The sequence below is a fragment of the Lemur catta genome, chromosome 24 (genome assembly GCF_020740605.2).
Source record: "Lemur catta isolate mLemCat1 chromosome 24, mLemCat1.pri, whole genome shotgun sequence".
Classification (NCBI taxonomy): Eukaryota; Metazoa; Chordata; class Mammalia; order Primates; family Lemuridae; genus Lemur; species Lemur catta.
Genome location: NC_059151.1, coordinates 13,562,509 through 13,583,446, shown reverse-complemented (window position 1 = coordinate 13,583,446; position 20,938 = coordinate 13,562,509). Strand labels below are relative to the sequence as shown.

General features: G+C 37.8%; 1 protein-coding gene across 2 annotated transcripts in view; it reads right to left on the bottom strand.

Moving 5' to 3' along the window:
- BANK1 (B cell scaffold protein with ankyrin repeats 1) overlaps positions 1 to 20,938 on the bottom strand; it is a 237,814-nt gene that overhangs the window by 19,575 nt on the left and 197,301 nt on the right. The window contains exons 8-10 of one of the 2 annotated variants that reach the window (XM_045536640.1): positions 19,629 to 19,707; positions 15,880 to 16,152; positions 8,515 to 8,820 (exon numbers count right to left, since the gene is read on the bottom strand). In XM_045536640.1, coding sequence (XP_045392596.1) covers positions 8,515 to 8,820; positions 15,880 to 16,152; positions 19,629 to 19,707 — 658 coding nt within the window. The remainder of the gene's footprint in view (positions 1 to 8,514; positions 8,821 to 15,879; positions 16,153 to 19,628; positions 19,708 to 20,938) is intronic. The other variant, XM_045536641.1, reaches the window with a different exon arrangement.

Here is a 20,938-nt window from a genome sequence, read left to right as displayed (position 1 = left end):
GTTGAGCAATGTGACTGCATTGTCAGTTGTTAGCACGACCTGCAGACATAAAAATGTCCACAGAGAAGGAAAAACATTCTTTGAGGCATAAAATAATGCCAAACAATACAAATGTCCCAAATAACACTCCGTTTTATTTTAAATAGTGGTGAAATGACTTCTGTAAAATTTTCTCCAGAATAGATGTGACATTGAATCGCAAAAAAATTAGCATAGTATTAAATATTCAAAATGTTAAGCAAACGAGAACTAGCAGAAGAGCAGAGGGGGAGGAGGAGGTGAAATTTAACGAATTCACTTGCTCCATTTGTCTTTTCAGGCTGCTTCTGCAAGAACATTCTTCATGTCAACCTCATTTGTACCCTGCTTCGAGCAGAGAGACTCTTCCATAGCTGCCCTTCCTAGAAAATCTGATAAAGCTTCTTTTGAATTATTTTATAAGGGGCCAAGGTGACCAGAAGTCTGTGCACCAGCCAACTGCATTCATATGAATTATAAACCACAAAGCCCTTATGTCCCATGCCGATTAGAAGTGGAAAATAATATGTTATTTAGATCTGTATGCTTATCATTTATGATCAATCTTGAAACTAGAGATTAAATATAAAATAAAACATACAGATCTACATTGTTTTCTGGGATTTCAGGGAATGATCCTGTGCAGGGCAGCAGCAGAGTGTTTATTACTCACTCAGACACCTTTTATTAGGCTGCTAACTGCGTAGCCATGTGCTGCCCTAGGTCCTGAGGATGCAGAAGTAAATAGGGAACAGTCACAGTTTCTATGTCGTCCTCCATTTCGGTGTATTCATTTAAGTCAAGGTCAAATGTGTCACTAGTGCCCACTGAGGAGAGAAGATGGGGACGAGCAACAAGCAGGAAGAGCAAGGTCAAGATTCAATCCTCCCAGCCCCGTTCTCCCTACCTGTTTCTCCGGTTTGCACCGTGTAAAAGCTAATTGCAAAAAGGCAGAATGAGGTAAAAGATTGCAGTGTCTCCCATCCAAGTACTCAACAACCCCTTTGCACAGCCAGTAAACACAAGACACAGAATGTTCTAACCCTATACGTACTTATAGTGACTCGTCTGCAGCTCAAAGGAAAGATGAATGTAGCCTGTTTGCAAAGGGACCGAAAGAGATTGAGCACTTCGGTCAGCTTAAAACCACCATTTTGTTGTGCTACCAACAGGTTATTAATTTCAACAGATTTATTGAATACAGCAGCTAAATTTGAACAGACACACTCAAGGTCGAGTGACTAACATGGGTTACAGCTTACTCTTGAGATTGGCAGAGATGGGAAGTTGGAAAACACATTTCTACCTGAAGGAAAATGGCACAGAAATTCTAATTCAATGGTGGTATCAATGAGTGCTTTAGTTTCCTAAGGAGAAAATATTAATTTTCTTTCCAATTTGTAACAGAAACTTTGTCTGATGGACATGTTCCCATTAAAATCCTCTCTCAAACCAGGAAATCTTACTTTAAGTGATTTTTTTTTCTCCTTCTAAGGAAGCAAATTTTTACTACAGTAGAACACAAACTGTTTTTACTTGCATATGTATTCTTTCTGATGCAAACATGACTTTTTCTATTCTAGAAGTATTTATAATCCAGGAAGTTGAGACATTCGGAGAGAGGACAGTTGGTTTGTGGAATTCTCTGCAATTACAGCTTGAGGCCATAGCAAGGAGTCTGTCAGTAAAACCTCCTCCAGTCCCTGGGCGGGCCGTCTTCCTTCCTCTTGGTACTGAGCACCCACCGCCTGCCTGGCACTCCAAGGGGAGTCACTCTTCTCCCATAAAACCTATTTAGGCTCATCACTTTACTTCTCTTCTTTCCCATTGGTACCAATAAGGAAATGGTATAAGTGCAGACATCACTCTAGTAATATTCTAAGTAATTTTTCTTTTGTTTCAAAGAGAAGTGGTTTGTGTAGCAAGGGAGCCACTGGAAGACTCTGAAAACTACAGAGTTCACATTTTGGTTCATGCTTCCTGATTACCAAAAGTAACTTCTATTGCCCCCCCCCCATATCAGGAAATGTTGCCGTCCTAAGAAATACCAACCGGTGGGATCATGATTTGCATTTTGTCATATTCATGGGATGATAAAACTTGGTATTCTAAATGTTTTTCTCCCTGAACTTAAAGCTAAACCATCTGATTAGGCTCACTTTGAACAAATGTTAAATACTAGTTCTGCTAATAAGACTCAAATTATATAAATGCAGATTGGAAATTCCAGAAGGACAGGGTTATGCCCGTCTGTTCTAGATAGTTTGGTATTCGTAGTTAGCAAATACTTTGGAAAAGTCATACACGATGATGTACTGGCGTACAAAAGCCATGCAAAAGGCAAGAGGCAAAAGGCATCCTAACTGGGATCTGCCCCCAGCTCTGTGTCTGCAGAATACTCTCTGTCATGGTGACTGTCATTTCCTGCATGCTACTCTGTGCCAGCCACTGTGCATATGGAGCTTTCGTTCTCGTGAAAACCCTGTGAAATAGATATTACCATTCCTTTAAAAACAAAAACAAAAGCAGCAAGGTCATGTAACTTGCACAGTAACACAACCCGAAGTGGCAAGTCTCAAGTCCAATTCAGTCCATCTGGCTCCACAGTCTCCATGAATCTCACTCCGCCACACTGCTGGGCCCTTGGGGGAGACTCCTCGAAATGTGCCCACCCCAGGGAGCATCTTATTTTTGTCTACCTGCTACTTATTTAGAGTTAAAAAGATGCACACATTAAAAGTCCTGGTGGAAAATATTGTGAATTCAGGAAATGTTAAGTGAGTAAAAGGCAGTATGTGTGGATAGCTATTTTATATAGTTTGATACACCTATGATTTCATCTTTAAATGATCATTCTTTAAAGTATTTAAATATTTAAGCCGGCTTAAAAATGGGAATAATCTAGGTCACAGGTGCTAAACGGTGGCACTGTTGGGATTTTAGACTGGACTATTGTTTGTTGGGGGGCTGGCTTGTGCACTGTGGGGTGTTTAGCAGCGTCCCAGTCTCTGCCAGCTAGATGCCACTAGCACTGTCCTAGTCCTGACAATCAAAATGTCTCCAGATGTTGCCAAATGTCTTCTGAGATGCAAATCACCACTAGTTAAGAAATACTGCGGTAGGTCAATTAAATTTCTTACTAAAGATGCATTTAACAAATAGTTTAGTAGCATCATATGTTAGGTGGAAAAAGACCAGAATTCACTCTGCTTCTGAATGGAAATCTAAGTACGTGATAATATTTGCATTCATTTTCTCAGGTAATGCAAATAGTTTGATGTCAGTTCACACCACAGTTGATAATCGGCTCCTTCCTACGTCACTAATGTAAAGGAACTGAATCCTTGGAAGATGAGGCTGGAAAAGTTCATCATTATTATGCCAGTACTCTAGCGGGTGGTCTGCAAAGCCCTTCTCATGTTTCCTTTAGTGTCTCTGTGAAAACGCCAGGGGATCATGACGTTCTGCTGTGAGAAGGAAAGACAAAGCAAACCAAAACACCTGGGTTACACAAGCAGCCCTGTCCCCTCCCATGGGCAGTACGGGTGCAGGTCAGAACGACTGCTCCTTTGCAGAGCGACACCAGCACCCTGTCAAGGAAAGGGGAGACGCAGAGCCACAGGAGAAAGGCAGGAACACGAGGCTTCCACACAGAATGGTAACCACGTCACTCTCTTCTGAGAGCGCCTGTGATACCCATGCTATGTTCCACAGCTAAATGGTTTGGACAAGGTCATCCCGCCAGAGAGGACCCAAGGCACTTGATCTAAGACCTGCTTTAATCCACTTGATCATATTTACTAATGGGGACAGAGACCATTCTACCCTGTCCCATTTATAGTGATACAAATTAATTTTCCTAAGAGTTTCTACAAGGTCTTTTTTTTTTCTTTCCACATTTCAATTGCATCGTACATGATCAATTTCAAGTACAAGTGAATTGCAAGTGGAAAATTTCTGAGAGCAACTGAGTTGTACTTGACATTTTGGGGTCCCAGTAGCTGAGTAGCTCTCAAAAAGGTCATATACGACTTCGTTGCACGGCAAAATGCCAAGGGCGACTCAGTAGCGATTGGAAATTGAAAGGGAAATTATATTCTACCCCAGATCAGTCACATGGACTCTGAAGAAGGATCTTTGTTCTATTAATTGTGTGATGGGGAATGGAAAACTGTCCACTGATGTTGAAAAATTTTACCCAATAGGCGTTCATCTCTTTGCATGATTTGTGAATACAGTTTTACAACCAAGCTATCCATGCTGTGCCAAGAGCTCATTTTCTTTCCTTGATTTGTCTTAAATCAAGAATTCTGTCACTAAAGAAGACCATAAATCCATGTTAATTCCTCTATATTCTTGAAGCTTAATGTACCTGATCCTTTTCAATATCAGAGGGAGAAAAAAGGAGAGAGAATATGATATCTGAGAAGACAGACCTCAAAAATTTTCTATTTAAGAAAAATGAGTTATTCTTGTTGTGCTTGTTAACCTAAGATTAGATTTAGTACAACAGCAATGGGATAAAAAAATCAGAAACATATCTCTTGGTAAAATAAACCAACATGGGTTCAGTTTAGCATTAATAAGTTCTATTTCTAGGGGTGGGGATGGCAGTGGTGGCGGAAATAGACCTTTTCTCGAATAAATTAGACCGTGTGAGAGCAGAATGTTTAGCTGTACGTGAATATCCCCAAGTGTGGTCCCTCGACCAAATCTAAAGTTCACAGAACAAAGCCCTTTATTAAGAGGATTTGTTCTGTACAATTTGGATTCACTCAAAAGGCCACACTCAAGGGTCCAGAAGGCAGCACATGGCCCCGAGGCTGATCTGTGAGCCTAATCAGACGGTTTAGCTTTAAGTTCAGGGAGAAGAACATTTAGAGCACCAAGTTTTATCATCCCATGAATATGACAAAATGCAAATCATGATCCCACTGGTATTTCTTAGGACGGCAACATTTCCTGATATGGGGGGGGCAATAGAAGTTACTTTTGGTAATCAGGAAGCATGAACCTGGCTTCCCTTCAAATCAGCAGTGTTTTGGCCATGGGGTGGTTTAAAACAGGAGAAATTTAGGAATTAGTGGAGTAATATATTCTTCTGACTATCCTTCAGCGTGTTAATGAAGTCTTCTAGCCACACTGACGTGGACCTTATCAATTATATAATTTTATTTAGTAAATATTCATCAAATACGTGTAGTTTCTGTTAGCAATTCAGCACTAATCTTGGCACCAGAGACATAATGATAGGCAAAACCAGGTGAAGTTGATTTCTTCCGTCACGGATCTTGTGGGTCAGAAGGAAAAAATAAGTATTAATGAATGATCCAGAAACAAAGACATCAGTGAAGGCAATGTGCGGTGCCACGTGGGAAACAGACTAACGTGGGTCTGACTCCACCTCCTCCTTCCCCTAATTTTATCACCTTAGGAGAGAAACTGAAACTCACTGAACATCAGCTGTCTTATGTCTAAAATGAGGCGATTACTAGCAACCAGGTGGGATTGCTGCGTGAATTAGAAAGTACCGTGAAAGTTGCCTGACAATAGATTAAGCCAACTTGTCCCATTAGAGGACGGGGTCTTCCTTCTCCGTCCACTCCAGCACATCATCTTCCTTAACTTCTGACTCCACCAGAACCCACTTTTTCTATAATTCAACTTTTTCTATAATTTACACAAGTCATCTTCTGCTCAGAAACTGAACAAAGTAGAATTGCTTTTAACTATAATGTATTGAACATATACTATATACCAAGCATTGTACTGGGTATTTACTAATTTTATCTCATTGAAAGATTATAACAATCCTTGAAGTAGGTATGATTTTTATCCCCAATTAATAATGAGAAAATCAAATCTCAGACATGAAGTTTCTTGCTTATGTATTGTCTGTCAGCTGAATCTGAATACAGGTCTTTCTCCAAAGTCAACATGGTTTTTCTGTATATGCCTGGTTTTCCTTTGCCTAGTCTCTTTGCTAGTATTTTCTTGAGTTTCTGGAATAGTAAGTTAGGATTCTGCATCCTATATTCTTCCTCCATTCTCCCTGTTGTACATCTTTCCCTTTTGGCTATGTTAACTCACACTGGATATGCCAACATTCTGCTCCCACTTTTGTCTTCTGGGAAGAATTAGGGCAAATTAATGTTCTTCTAATTGAATGGATGCCTTTCTGGGAAATAGTGGCAATTCTATTTAAGAGATCTGCCTGAGCTAGGAGAAAAAAAAAAAAAGAAAACAAAAGATGTGATGAAAGACTTTTACCCTGTGAAATGCAAAGAACATCAAGAAAGAATTAGCTGATGAGGCAATGTCTTCCTAATGTGAGAACAGAATGATCAACAATCAATTGCATCAAAGAAGAAAGCAGGCAAGTATATCCCAGTGAAAGAAAAAAGAAAAAAAAAATGCAAGGAGATTTTGCTGACCTCACTTACAGTATAGCTTTCGCTACTGATTTGGGATGTGGGGCAAACAACCATACTTGTTTTATATACTTAATTGCAGATAAAACAAAATATAACACTGATTCTGATCTCCATGTAATACAAATATCATAAGAACAAATCACGTTGTATACTTTAATTAGAAAATGTGTTATAAATGTCGAAGGCTACCAGGCCTGGGATGGGTAGGTGAGACAAATAACCTTTAAAAATTTCTTAGGAACTCAAGATTTCTAAGTTCCTTTAAAGTTCTTATGCATGCATATACATGCAGGACAGATCACACCACTGCATGTAGGGAACGCCCATAATTAATACACAGAAGGATTTATGATTGGTAATAAATCTTTACATAATTAATAAATAAAAAACAAATGAGAAGAAAACCATCACAATGCACTTATTTAACATGGGGATTACTTGAAAGTCTAAAGCAGCCATAGCCCCAAATTCTTTCTTCAATGCTGTGAAATGAGGCAATCAGCCACGATGGGAGATTCATTCATAGAGAGAAATTGAAAGGAAATAATTCTGGACACGGGACACAAGGCACAGTGGGTGGCAGGAGTCACACACTAGACTGAAAACAGGGAGAACAAGTTAAATTGTGCATTCTGAATGGCGAAATTCCCCGTCTTCTTTCCACACTCTGATCTCAATGTGCTGGCAACCAGATATGTAAGTGTAGACTAGAGTTAGTTGGATTTTATTCTAGTAAAATGAGAAAGCATAGAACAGAGCTGCATAAACTAACATTTGGGGTTATTCAATGAAAAAACTAGTTACTTACCTCCCTATTACCCTATAGTCCACAAGTTAACAGTAGTGCTTCCATTCGGGCTTTTGTTGCTTCAGTCTTAAACATAAAAGCATAGCTAAGAATAGACATGTTTGATGGAACTGTCAAATATAGCAGACAGAACAAACAGCACATAAAGACAACAGAGACAATATGAGAGCAGAAGAAAAATAAAAGTCAAAACAAAAGATATTTAAAAACCCAAATAAAAACAAAATGAAACAAAAACTGTAACAAAGATATTGAATTTCACTTCTCCCCATCGCCTATCTCCCCCCAAAAGAGAAAAGAATGCTATAAAAAAAGAACAAAGAGATCTTGGAAAACAAGAATATGACTGCCAATAGAAAGATGGGAAGATAAAGCCAAAAACAGAACAACACAACATGGGATTCAGTATTTGTGATCCTGAGAAACTCTCTAAGGATTGAAGTATAAAAGATGATGTATCTCTCCAAAAATTTCTAGAATATAACTAAATTCTTGTATCAAGCTATATTTATTTTTTCTATTTAAAAGTATTTCTTGGGATTTAGCAAACTTGTCAAAGGGACAGTAATATCTTAGAGATCACTATGATAGACAATCTGAGAATTTCTAATTAAAGCTTATTCTCTGCCTTCACAATTTAGATAATTATTTCAATTCACATTTCACTTTAGCTGAAACATTTATTAATTTTTTATAGTTTTTTGAGCATTATCAGCAGATCACTGTTAAGTATATTATACAGTGATAAATAACTTTATATATAATCGCTAAATTTTCTTATACTAATCTCTCTCTCTCTACATATATAGCGTTAGGAATAGAATGTTTTTTTTGAAAATATTAAGCAGAGGTAAGTAATTGTGCTTCTCTTAGTAGATTATGCTTCTCTTATATGGTATATATTTAAGTGTTCTGTGTTGCACATTATTTATATGAGTTGAACTTCCCTCTTCAAGAATTACGAAGGAGGTATCAAATAGAATTTCTACAACTATATTATGGTTTCATATTCCCTGGATGGTTTGTCAAAATTATCCTTCTTAATGAAAAATTAGAAACTGGTACCCAATCTATCATTCTTATTTTCTTCATTCATTATGTTTCTAAATTAAAAAAAAATGGGGCCAATACAACTCACCTGTGACTTGAAGACATTTCTAATCTTTGGAGTTTTAGAGCACTAATCACATCATCTATACCCTCCTCCCATACACAAAAGAAAAAAAAAAAACAACAACAATGATAAAACATTACCTTGAGCTATGTAAGGTGTGGTTTTCTCTTTTGGAGGCATATTTGTGGGTCGGGGTGTGGGGGCAGGAGGTCTGTTTATAATGAAAGACCGACTTCCAGTGTTTTTCTTTATACTCAGACTGGCCAGTATCATGTCGTAGTCACTGTCATCAATCTCAGCAAAAGTGTATGGGTCTTCTTCCTCCTCCTGCTCCTTTTCGTCTTTCTTTTCTTCATCTCCTTTGGATTCATCTCCTGTTTCTTGTCTTATACCACGATTGCACCAGGTTTGACTGCTCTCCATGTGGCCTTCCACCGTTGTCCCTGCTTATGAAAAATTTAGACTGTGTTTACTCTTCTATTATATGCAACATTATTGATGCCCATCTACTACTTGCTTGAGCTTCCCAAAGTAGCTTAGTCAAATGCCATGGGATACAATATAAGAGACAAGCTTCTGTCCTCAGAAAAATAATTTATATATTACCCCATAAATTCTAAAGGAAAAGTGAGCTGTATAATATACTAACATATCCTCCTACAGTTTGTGATTGTTAATTTTATTAAGAAAAACACTTTTATTAAGACACGGAATAAAATGCTAGCAAACAAAATTCAACAGCACATCAAAAAAATAATCCAGAACTCTGGCAAAAGGGAGAATATAAAAATAAATGTAATTCCAGAAAAAAATAATAATCCACCATGACCAAGTGGGCTTCATCCCAGTGATGCAAGGATGGTTCAACATATGTAAATCAATAAATGTGGCTTACCACAAAAACAGAAGCAAAAACATAGACCACATTTAACAAAACTCAGCACCCTTTTATGCTAAAAACCCACAACAAACTAGGCATAGAAGGAACATATCTCAAAATTATAAAAGCCATAGATGACAAACCCATAGCCAACATCATGCCGAATGGGGAAAAGTTGAAACCACTCCTCTTAAGAACTGGAGCAAGACAAGGGTGCCCACTGTAACCACTTTTATTTGACATAGTACTGGAAGTCATAGCCACAGCAATCAGATGAGAAAGAAAAAAAGTGTACCCAAATTGGGAAAAAGGATGTCAAACTATTGTTTTTTGCTAACAATATAATCTTGTACTGAGAAAACTCCAAAGATTCCACCAAGAGACTTCTGTAATTGATAAATAAATTAAGCAAAGGCTCAGGTTACAAGATCAATGTGCATAAATCACAAATGTCCATAAATCAGTAGCATTTCTATATACCAATGATAAACTGAGAGTCAAATCAAGGACTGAATACCATTCACAATAGCTACAAAGAAAATAAAATATTTAGAAATATACTTAATAAGGAGGTGAAAGATCTCTACAAAGGGTACTATGAAACACTGAGGAAAGAAATTGCTGAAGGCACAAACAAATGAAAAAAAAATCTTGCTCATAGATTGGTAGAATTAACATTGTTAAAATGTCCATACTACTCAAAGTGATTTACAGATTCAATGTAATCCCCATCAAAATACGAATGTCATATTTCACAGATCTAGAAAAATTAGTTCTGTGCTTTGTTTGGAACCAGAAAAGAGCCTGAGTAGCCAAAGCATTCTTAAGCACAAAGAAAAAATGTGGAGGCATCACATTATCAAACTTCAAACTATACTACAAGGCTATAGTAACTAAAAGGTCATGATACTGATGCAAAACTAGAGACATAGATCAATGGAACCAAATAGAGAACCCAGATATAAAACCATACACCTATAGGCAAATGATCTTTGATAAAGCAGACAAGAATGCACACTGGGGAAATGAAGCTCTATTCAATAAATGGTGCTGGGAAAATTGGATAGGAACATACAGAAGAATGAAACAGGACCTCTACCTCTCAGTACTCACAAAATGAATTCAAAATGAATAAAAGACTTAAATCTAAGACATGAAACAATAAGAAGTGTAGAGGAAGCTGTAGATAAAAACTCTTCTAGATGTTATCTAGGAATGTATGCCTAAGACCCCAGTGGTAATCACAACAACGATGAAAATGAATAGGATTTGATTAAACTAAAAATCTTCTACACAGGTAAGGAAATAATCTACAGAGCAAATAGACAACCTGCAGAATGGGAGAAAATATTCACAAGCTATGTATCTGATAAAGGGCTAATATACAGAATCTACAAAGAACTCAAGCAAATCAGCAAGACAAAAAACAAATAACCCCATTACAAAGTGGGTAAAAGACATGAACAGAAGCTTTTCAAAAGAAGATATACAAATAGCCAATAAACATATGAAACAATGCTCAATGTCACTAATCATGAGGAAATTAAAACCACAGTGAGATAGAACCTTACCCTAGTTAGAATGGCTTTTATTAAAAGGTCAAAACCAGTAGATGTTAGTGTGGATGCAGAGAGAAAGGAACGCTTATGCATTATTGGTGGGACTGCAAATTAGTAAAATCTTTATGGAAAACAATATGGAGATTCCTCAGAGAATTAAAATTAGACCTAACATGCGATCCAGCAATCCCACAACTTGGTATGTACCCAAAGGAAAAGAAGTCATTTTATCTAAACGACACCTGCACTCAAATGTTTATTGCAGCCCATTCACAATTACAAAGATAGGGAATCAATCTAAGTGCCCATCAGCTCATGAGTGGATTAACAAAATGTGGTATATGTATGCCATGGAGTAATATTCAGCCATAAAAATGGCTGAATTAATGTCTTTTGTAACAATTTGGATGGAAAATGGAGGTCATTATCCTAAGTGAAGTATCTAAGGAATGGAAAAACAAACACCACATGTACTCACTATTAAATTGGAACTAACCAATAAGCACATATGTGCACAGAGGGAAATAAAACTCAGTGGAAATCAAGTGGGGGTGGGGGGAGGAGGGGAGTGGCAAAAACATACCTAATGGGGGCCATGAACACTCTTTGGGTGATGGGCATACTTATAGCTGTGACTCAAGCATTACAAAAGCAATCCGTATAAGCAAAAACATTTGTATCCCCTTAATACTTTGAAATTTTTTCAAAAAGACATGGATTTCTTTGAAACATAAATATTTTTCACATTTCCATATTATTTTGTGAATATGATAATATATGTATAAAATGAATGATTTAATATTAGGAAAATTGAGTTACAAATCTAAGTTTCAAACTCCAAACACTTTGAAAACTTATATTTTTCAAGCATAACACTCAGATTTTCTTTTCTTCATTTGAAGTTGTTTTACCTTTCATATTGCTTGCACTGGATGTTTTGCCTCAAATTAAATTTCTCTGAAAATGACAGGGGGAAACAGCCAAAGGCACCATCGCTTGGTTTCCCAACAGTTGCTCTCTGGCTATCACAGACTGACCTTGAAACATGCAACTCCTCACTTCCACAAGCCAACGTGAGCCTCATTCATAGGGAAAGGACACCAGAAGTGGGGTTCATGGCATAAAAGGCAGCATGGATAATCTATGGTTTGAAAATTAGTTTATATGAAAAGAATAAAATTACAGGTTTCAGAATTTTTTATGGTTTTTATATTCAGTACAATTTTTACATATTTTTATAAAAATGTGGAAAGATATTTTAGTAGCAGTTAGAGGACAAAGATATGATATACTTTGATTAATACATAAATTGAAAAGAGATTTTATGTCTCTCTACAAGACCAATGAGAGTTTCTCTCTCTCTATATTTTTTTTTTTCAATTTGCTCTTTGGTGAGAATCTGATCCCCTCCATCCCCCCAAAATTAGTTTACCTATGGGGATTTTAGTGGAAACACTTAGAAGCTAAGGGGAAAGATACATAGTAGAGCTCAATAAAAGGATATTATTAGAACAAGATTCAGCAATTGTTATATGGAGGTTTACGAGGCGAGGCCAAGGTAAGCTCTCAATAGAGTTTTAAATCTTATTGTTTCAGTTAGTTTAACCTAAGAGGTAGTAATTATCTGAATCCCTAGCACTAACCTTAAAATCACCACAACTTGCCTTCTCCCCTGTGAATAACACGGTTTTAAGATTGTGACTTTCTAACTTCTGTTCCACTGACAGCATCGCAGGTGAGCCCAGATTCAGTGTGTGGGAACCACTTTACAGTGTTTCATTTTTAGCGGAATGTGTCAGCTCTCTCGCTTTTATGAACTGATTTCCTGAGTTGTTAACTCTGGTTCCCCACCCACCTCTCTTCCCAACTGTTTCTAAAGTTGGGTTTGCACTAGAGATAGTACATTTTACTTTCTATTTTCCAAAGGATCTGATTATGCTTTTCAGGTAAGAATGGGACCTAAGGCCGGGCGCAGTGGCTCACGCCTGTAACCCTAGCACTCTGGGGGGCCGAGGCAGGAGGATTACTTGAGGTCAAGAGTTCAAGACTAACCTGAGCAAGAGTGAGACCCCGTCTCTACTAAAAATAGAAAGAAATTAGCCAAACAACTAAAAGTAGAAAAAATTAGCCGGGCATGGTGGCTCACGCCTGTTATCCTAGCACTCTGGGAGGCCGAGGCGGGAAGATCCTTTGAGCTCAGGAGTTTGAGCACAGCCTGAGCAAGAGCAAGACCCCATCTCTACCAAAAATAGAAAGAAATTATATGGACAGCTAAAAATATATATATATATATATATATATATATATATATATATGTATATATATATATATATATATAAAATTAGCTGGGCATGGTGGTACATGCCTGTAGTCCCAGCTACTTGGGAGGCTGAGGCAGGAGGATTGCTCAAGCCCAGGAATTTGAGGTTGCTGTGAGTGAGGCTGAGGCCATGGCACTCTAGCCTGGGCAACAGAGTGAGACTCTGTCTCAAAAAAAAATAAAAATAAAGAAAATAATGGACCCAAGCCTTCTCAATTCAGGTGGTACACTAATAAATAAAGATTAAAATAAATGAATGACTTCTATAATTCCAACTTTTTAAATACCTGGGGCAAGGGTGTGTAAAAACGAGAAGAGTCCTAAAAGCCCAGGAAACCTGTTCATAGAAGTGTTGGACACATTCTAATTATAGATTACGGGGTCTTGGGTTTGAGTCAAAAAGGGATCCAATAGTTATTTTTCAGGATTGTTGCGAAGAAAAAAAAAAGACCATGGGTTCTTTGTAAACTGCAAAGGCCTCTATTGTACCAATTATTGTTAGTTTCTCCAATGAGTATGTCCATAGGTCCATTTCAAAAAATTTGATGCCTGGGATGTGGATGAGATGGCCTCTTTTCTATTTTTCTCAGTAACCTGAGAGCAAGTAGAAGCTACTTTTTTGTTTTGTTTTGAGATGAGGTCTCACTATGTCACCCTGGCTGCAGTGCAGTGGTGCAGAGCACAGGTCGCTGTGACCTTGAACTTCTGGGCTCAGGTGATCTTCCCACCGCAGCCTCTCGGAGGAGCTGGGGTTGCAGGTGTGGCCCCTACATCTGGCGCAGCTACACTAAAGAGTGATTCCAGAAGGTGTCGCTAGCCAAAGTCAAAGAATCCACGCAATGTCTCTGGCAAGAAATAAGCGATACCTTACAGTCTTACTTTTAAAGACCTTAATCTGATAATTTTAAGAAAAAATACTGGTATTGTATTTGACCCTCACTTCCAATATCAGCTCTATGAAAAGATGAAATAAAAAGTAGCATTGCATATAAAATGTAAAAAAAGAGTTTTGAAATGAAACAGTGGGTTTTATTTTATTTTCCTTGTTACACTTGGTGGTTTTTAGGAGATGTACTACCCAACATTACCTTTGTGTCTCAGATATCTGGTGAGCACTCTGGGTAGAGCAGTTTTAGATCTGCTAACCAACATACCATAAATAGAAATTTACATTAGGAAAAACATGATTTAATATCAGTTCCTTTAAGAGATTTAATCAGACACAAGACAAGCTTGCCTTCTGAACACTGAATTTTATTATATAAAATTAGTCAAATCTGGAAACATGAGAAAGGTATGCCAGAATTTTGTTGTCAGTGTACTATGTTTTCTTCCCCCAAAATATTAATATATCTCCTCTCTTGATGTGTCTCCAAGAGCTTGGAACATAGTGAATGAATGAATGAATGAATGAATCAGAGGAGTGCTCCTTAGGTTTCAGTAGTTTCCATCCCTAATTACAGTGCATAACCTTAGTACAGCTTATGTTGATAAACTCGGGCCTGAGTAGAGACAGAGCCTTCTACACAAATGCTAAAGTTCATTCCATCAAAATTCACTTTTTGAAACAGTGTTTACGTATTAAACACTTTACAGCCTTCCAGGACTTGACAACTAAAGTATAGTGAGAAACGAGGTTTTGATAATGGGCATTTTTTCCCATCTTTCTTATTGAATTTTTTTCGTAAGAACATTTTATGAATTTGGAAAGTAAATATAAACTAATGACAAAAACATGCATGATAATTGGTGACTGGAAGACGAAAACTGGAGCCGGAAGCGTTTCTGGCTGCTGCCAACTCCAGGCAGAGAAGCCCAGTGTGGGAAGGGCCCTGTGCGCCCTCCGCAGGGTTGAAGGCCACCTTCCCACCCTCTGCCTGCCCTCTCCAACCCCGCATCTGGGAACTTGGGCCGGGGCCGGGGCGTTCCCAGACCCTGGTCCCAGGGCCGTGTCCGGTAAACCCTTGACCTCTTAGCTCTTCCACAGCTACCTAATGAGTGAAGTGTCCAAGGCCATTTGCAAACTGTCTGTAAAACATTAGTCTTTCCCTCTTGCCTGAAGATTAATAGTATTTTTTTTTTTTTTTTTTCTGAGACAGAGTCTCACTCTGTCACCCTGGCTAGGGTGCTGTGGCATCAGCCTAGCTCACAGCAACCTCAAACTCCTGGGCTCAAGCAATCCTCCTGCCTCAGCCTCCCCAGTAGCTGGGACTACAGGCATGTGCCACCATGCCCGGCTAATTTTTCTATATATATTTTTAGCTGTCCAGATCATTTCTTTTTATTTTTAGTAGAGACGGGGTCTCGCTCTTGCTCAGGCTGGTCTCGAACTCCTGAGCAAAAACGATCCACCTGCCTCGGCCTCCCGGAGTGCTAGGATTACAGGCGTGGGCCACCGCGCCTGGCCCATAATAGTATTTTTTAAAAGCAATGTTGTCATTTGCTTTTCCACAGGGTGCCTGAGGTTCATTTTATGTGAAGACCTACAGACTTCTTTCAAGTTTTATTTCTTTACTTTCTTCAATGAGACTTTGCTTCAGGAGGGAGAGAGAAGAAAAGAAGGAAGGAACAAAGGAACGAGGCGGTGGCAGGTGTCCCTCTCTTCCTTTCCCAGGCCCCGGTCATGAAAGGACAGGAGGAAAGTTGCTCTTGGTTTCCAAAGCTGCTCTTCTCTGCATAGATCTGCCACCGTGCCACGTGCTACGCCAGCCTGTCAGAGGTGGCTTTGTTTATACCTGAAACTGACCTTGCAAAGCCAAGTGAGGCTTTTCCAGCTGGAAGGCGGCGGGCACAGGTCGCGGTGGCGGGGGAGGGGGTCGGCTGCCCGCAAGTGGCTCTTGTGAATTACTCGCTGGGTCGACTCCGGGGATGGACACGTACAAGTCCTCATACTGGTCCTCGGAGCTCCCGCTGGCGGCCTCCTCCGATCCGTCCTCCTGTCCTCGCCCTGCAGGCCCGCGCGCCCCGGGTCCCCCAGTCTGCCCGCTGTCCTGATGCAACACCGGGCTCCCTGCGGCTGCTGGCGACGAAGAGTGCGTGATCTCAGTTAAACACACCACCTGGAGGCATCTCACATTTGTAAATTCCTGTAGAAATACTATTACTGCTAACAAAACTTGTGTCACCTGATATAGTGGCAAGCCCTCAAATGCACAACTTTTAGTGAACAGTCATTCATTTCTGGGCTTTTAAAGCACCCACCAAAGTAACAAAGCTGCACTGTATCTTGCTACGTCGGTATATGACACACTCGCGCATATAATGACATCATGATTCTTTAGAGTTATTGTTCGAGCAGATTCACCTACATTCCATAGTATCCTTGCATTTTTATCACAAAACAGTATAACTGACCTAATAAAGTAAGTAATAAGTGATAGTAAAGGTAAAGTAAAGGGAGAAGAAATAAACCTTGAATAACTCGTAAATAATGATCCCAAATTAATCTGTGACTCTTATTTATTTTAATATGTTTTTAGACATTAATTTTAATAGCTGCTATGCTAATTTCATAGTTTATTATGATAAATTGATTACAGACATTATATTAGTTTTGAAAACATTACTTGGATGAAAGGTTAATATTTTTTGATGGGGAAGGCACCCTAATCACCAACTAGTAGGCAAATTTTTCAGAGGCTCAGTTCTTTCACATATAAAATGCATTCTGTCCTAAAATTTAACCAAAAGACTCCAATTCCCTCTACTCAAAGAACCATGCCATCATTTTTTTTTATATGATATACAATAAATGCTCTTTAATCATGCAGGAAGAAAATAGAAAAAAAGAAATTATAATATAATAACTAAATCTTCAAAAATCTTTTATTAAATTTTCTTTATAAAAATTTTCTCAAAATAAAGGATTCAAAAAAATTTAAAACAGACTTTTGGAACTTCTAAACAGACTTTGGAACCTCTGTAACAGACTTTAGAATATGTGAATTGTTGTATTAGCAATGCAAGTAATGGTGTTGAAATGTTGCTAAACTAAAGTATAGCTAAAAAACCAGACATCAGAGTGTAGAGAAGGAATTTATTTTAAATGAAGAATTACACTGTTGGAATTTTTCTAAAATGGGAGAAAAATTAATCATGTGGAAAAATCCTGCTGATGGAAAATACTCCATATATCACTACACAAAATTTTCTTTTCTTTTTTCTTTTTGTCTTTCATGTGAGAAAGAAGATATCACTTCCAGTACTACAACTGAACCAAGATTCTTTAATTACCAGCCTGGGCATGGCAGATGTACGTTCATTTTTGCACAATCTATCTCCACAGATATCATCATCTTTCTACTCTTAACACAAAACACTGAGCCTGAAAAAAGAGTAGTATCTAGAAATGTTGATGGAGTAGAAGATGGAATGAGTGAAAAATCATTGCTCAGGCTAGCAAAGGGACGTCACTGTTTCACTCTGGGCAAATCAGTCAACTTAGATTATATTCATGCTATAGGAAATTACTCCTAGCCACGCTTCTGTTCATGTATTCAGTATTTCTTAACCCTGAATAAACTACAGTGTCTCCATGCTACTTGTCAAATATGCCCAGACCTGGAACACAGACCTGAAAAGTCTGGTTTAGTGGATCGGTGGGTTTTAACACGCTTCTGACTTTGGAATCTGCTGACTTTGGACGTTCTATGCTTCACCTTCTCTCTCAGGAAAGAGCCTGGGCCTAAGCCCAGCCACACGGTGCTTCAGATACCAGAGTCCACAGCTCCAAACTGTAGAAATGAGACTTTTCTTTACAAGGAACCAAAATAATGTTTTCTTATAGAGTCAATTCTTCTGAAAACTAAATGTCATGATGAACACAGTCATTATCAATAATGGCCTTAATCATCATTTTTTATTGTCATTAAAAATGATAAGATATATAACTTTCAAACTTGGTGCATTAATCCATTAATTTAATAGTTAGCATTTTTGTATTCTGCAATAATGTTTGAAGGAGTTTACTAATTTTGCCGAAGTATACTGGTTAAGTCATTTATTAAATAATTATATTTAATTTTATTTGATTTGTAGGTCAGCCTGCCATTTGAAAAACCTGTGGCCAATAATGTTTAATTGAGCTTAGACTAGGTACTGTTACCGACGCTGGAGATACAATAAAAACAAAAATGTCCTGATCCCTTTAAGCATGTACTGTAGAAGGAGACGACAGGCAACAAACAACAATCAGATATAATAAATAAAATATCACTTTAAATGTTGTTAACTGCAATGAAGAAAAAAAAGCAGCAAAAGGGAATTTAAAAGCAATCACAGAGGAGGGGTCATATTATGAAGGAAGAAATGACGAAGCCAGCCAGGTGGATCTATGCAGGAAGTGCAGAGAAGGAGCTCATGCCCTGAGGCAGGAGGACGCTTGCTGCATGAGATGGCAGCACGCCAGGGAGGGGTCAGAGATGGGACGGAAAGATTATCTAGGGACTTGCAGGTGATGAGGAGGATTATGAGTAAAATGGGAAAGTGTTGGAGGGATTGGAACAGAAGAGTGAGTAATTAGTTCCTCCAGGAAGCATAGAACATGAGGGGCAGCAAACGGGGAAATCAGTATTGTAGTGTTTCTTGGCAGTGGTAGTACTACTGACATTTTGGACTGGATAATCCTTTGTCTTGAGAGACTGTCCTGAGCATTACAGGGTATTTAGCCTTTCATTTCTCCACTGTGATACTGCAATAATCCAATGGAGAGCTGATGATAGCGTAGACCAGGATAAATAACAGTGAAAGAGGCGAGAAATGCTTAAGTCCTGGCAATATTTTGAAGGTAAACGAAAACTATTGTATGACAGATTGGATATGGGGCAGGAGAAAAGCAAAAAAGCCAAGATGAATCCAAGAATTTGAAATGACTTGAACAAAAGAAGGAAGGAGTTTTCATGTACTGAGATGGGGAGTCAGCAGGGGGAGAGGTTTGGGAATGGGGGGAGGCAGGGTTTCCAAAATTGTCGTGTGTGAGACGCCTATCAGACATGCTGGTGAAGAGGCTGAGCAAGCCATCGCAACCCGGTGGAAGCTGGCATAACAGGGAGAGTTTACTTACGTGTAGGAACACTGCATCAGTCTTCAGACATTGGAATATATTAATAGAATTACAACTATTAGAGCCAGGGAGGACCTTAGAGTGTCCTAGTCTAACCATCTCATTTCATAACTGAGAAAACTAAGCTCTGCAAAGACTGTGATTATGTTTAAAAAAAACAAACAAAAACAAAAAAATATATTTGCAAAATACAGTATTTACAGCAACAGGACTTATGCATTCTCTTTGGGTAGGAAAAACTACTGTTTGATTATTAAACCTTGAACTTATAACAAACATTTAAATTAGCAATATAATGTAGTAGTATCTCTACCTTATTACAGATTAAAAGCCATTCAGTTAACCACCTTTCCAAATTCTCTTCAGCTTACTTTTCCAGTCACATATACCATAACATAAAAGTCACTTATATACATAACATATGGAAAACTTACAAGGAATGTATGTGGAAAATGAGATAATATCCTGTTCATAATCATTTTCTTGCTCATAATTTCTGCCAATTTCTTGGATCTGAAAAAAAGAATGTAATTTTCAATAATATGCATTAACCTTAATAAATCTGCATTTGATGCCTGTGTAAATAAGAAGTAGTTTTAAAGTTTCTATTTAAATACTTTATTATGTTACAGATCGATAATATATTTGTGCCATCTATAAGTGCTCAATGACACATGGTACTAAAAGAATAACTGGGGAAATAGAACATATGTAATAAACAATAAATTAATGTAAAATGAAACTTACTGCAACTACTTTAAAATGCAAAGAAAGCAATAATCATAAAATTTAGGTGCAATAATGAACTTCTGAATAAAATTAGACACAACTATTTTTCTTAAAAAACTATGAGCATTGCTTCTCTTCTAACATTTCTGTATCTTTTGCAGTTCAAAAGATATTCTTAATTACATCAAGTATTATACAGTGAAAGACAATAAAATAATAAAGTGTTTTCTCTCCATCTTCAAAAACAAGAAAGAAACTGAGTAAGGGTATTTCTGTTTATTTGTCTTTCTGAAATAAGTTCCACTACATGTTCTTAGAAGACAAAATTAAGTGAGAAAGGACAGAAACCTGTTATCCTCAGAATTGCTAGTGTTTGTTTATAATCTCTGAAGGTGTCATACAGTCTACAGTTATGGAGCATACTGATGCTCACAGAGAAAGCTAAACAACACCAGTGAGAGTTCCATTTGTGCAAAAGCATCTAGGGAAAGAGATGGAGCTTGGCTGGATTTAACATAGGTCACATTTTGTTACCATAACTTCAAGTGACTATTCAAATGATTTATAGTTTTGTTCTTAATAAAAGTGATTGAAATGATCAGGCACATGCTGTGCATTTGGAATGTCCTTTTAAAAATTAGAAGCATCCTTCATGATAAATTGTAAAACAAAAAAATAATACAGAGGATCAGTGGAACAAAAAGTTGGTCCTTTGAAAATATAAACAAAATTGACAGACCTCTTGCTAGATTAACCAAGAACAGAAAAGATCCAAATATGCTCAGTCCGAAATGAAAAAGGAGACATTACAACTGATACTGCAGAAATACAAAACAACATGCATGAATACTACGTAAATCTTTATGCACATAACTAGAGAACATACAGGAAATGGATAAATTCCTGGAAACAAAAAGCTCCCAAGACTCAACCAGGAAGAAATAGAACTCCTGAACAGACCAGTAATGAATAGTGAAATTGAAACAGTAATAAAAAACCTCACAACAAAATAAAT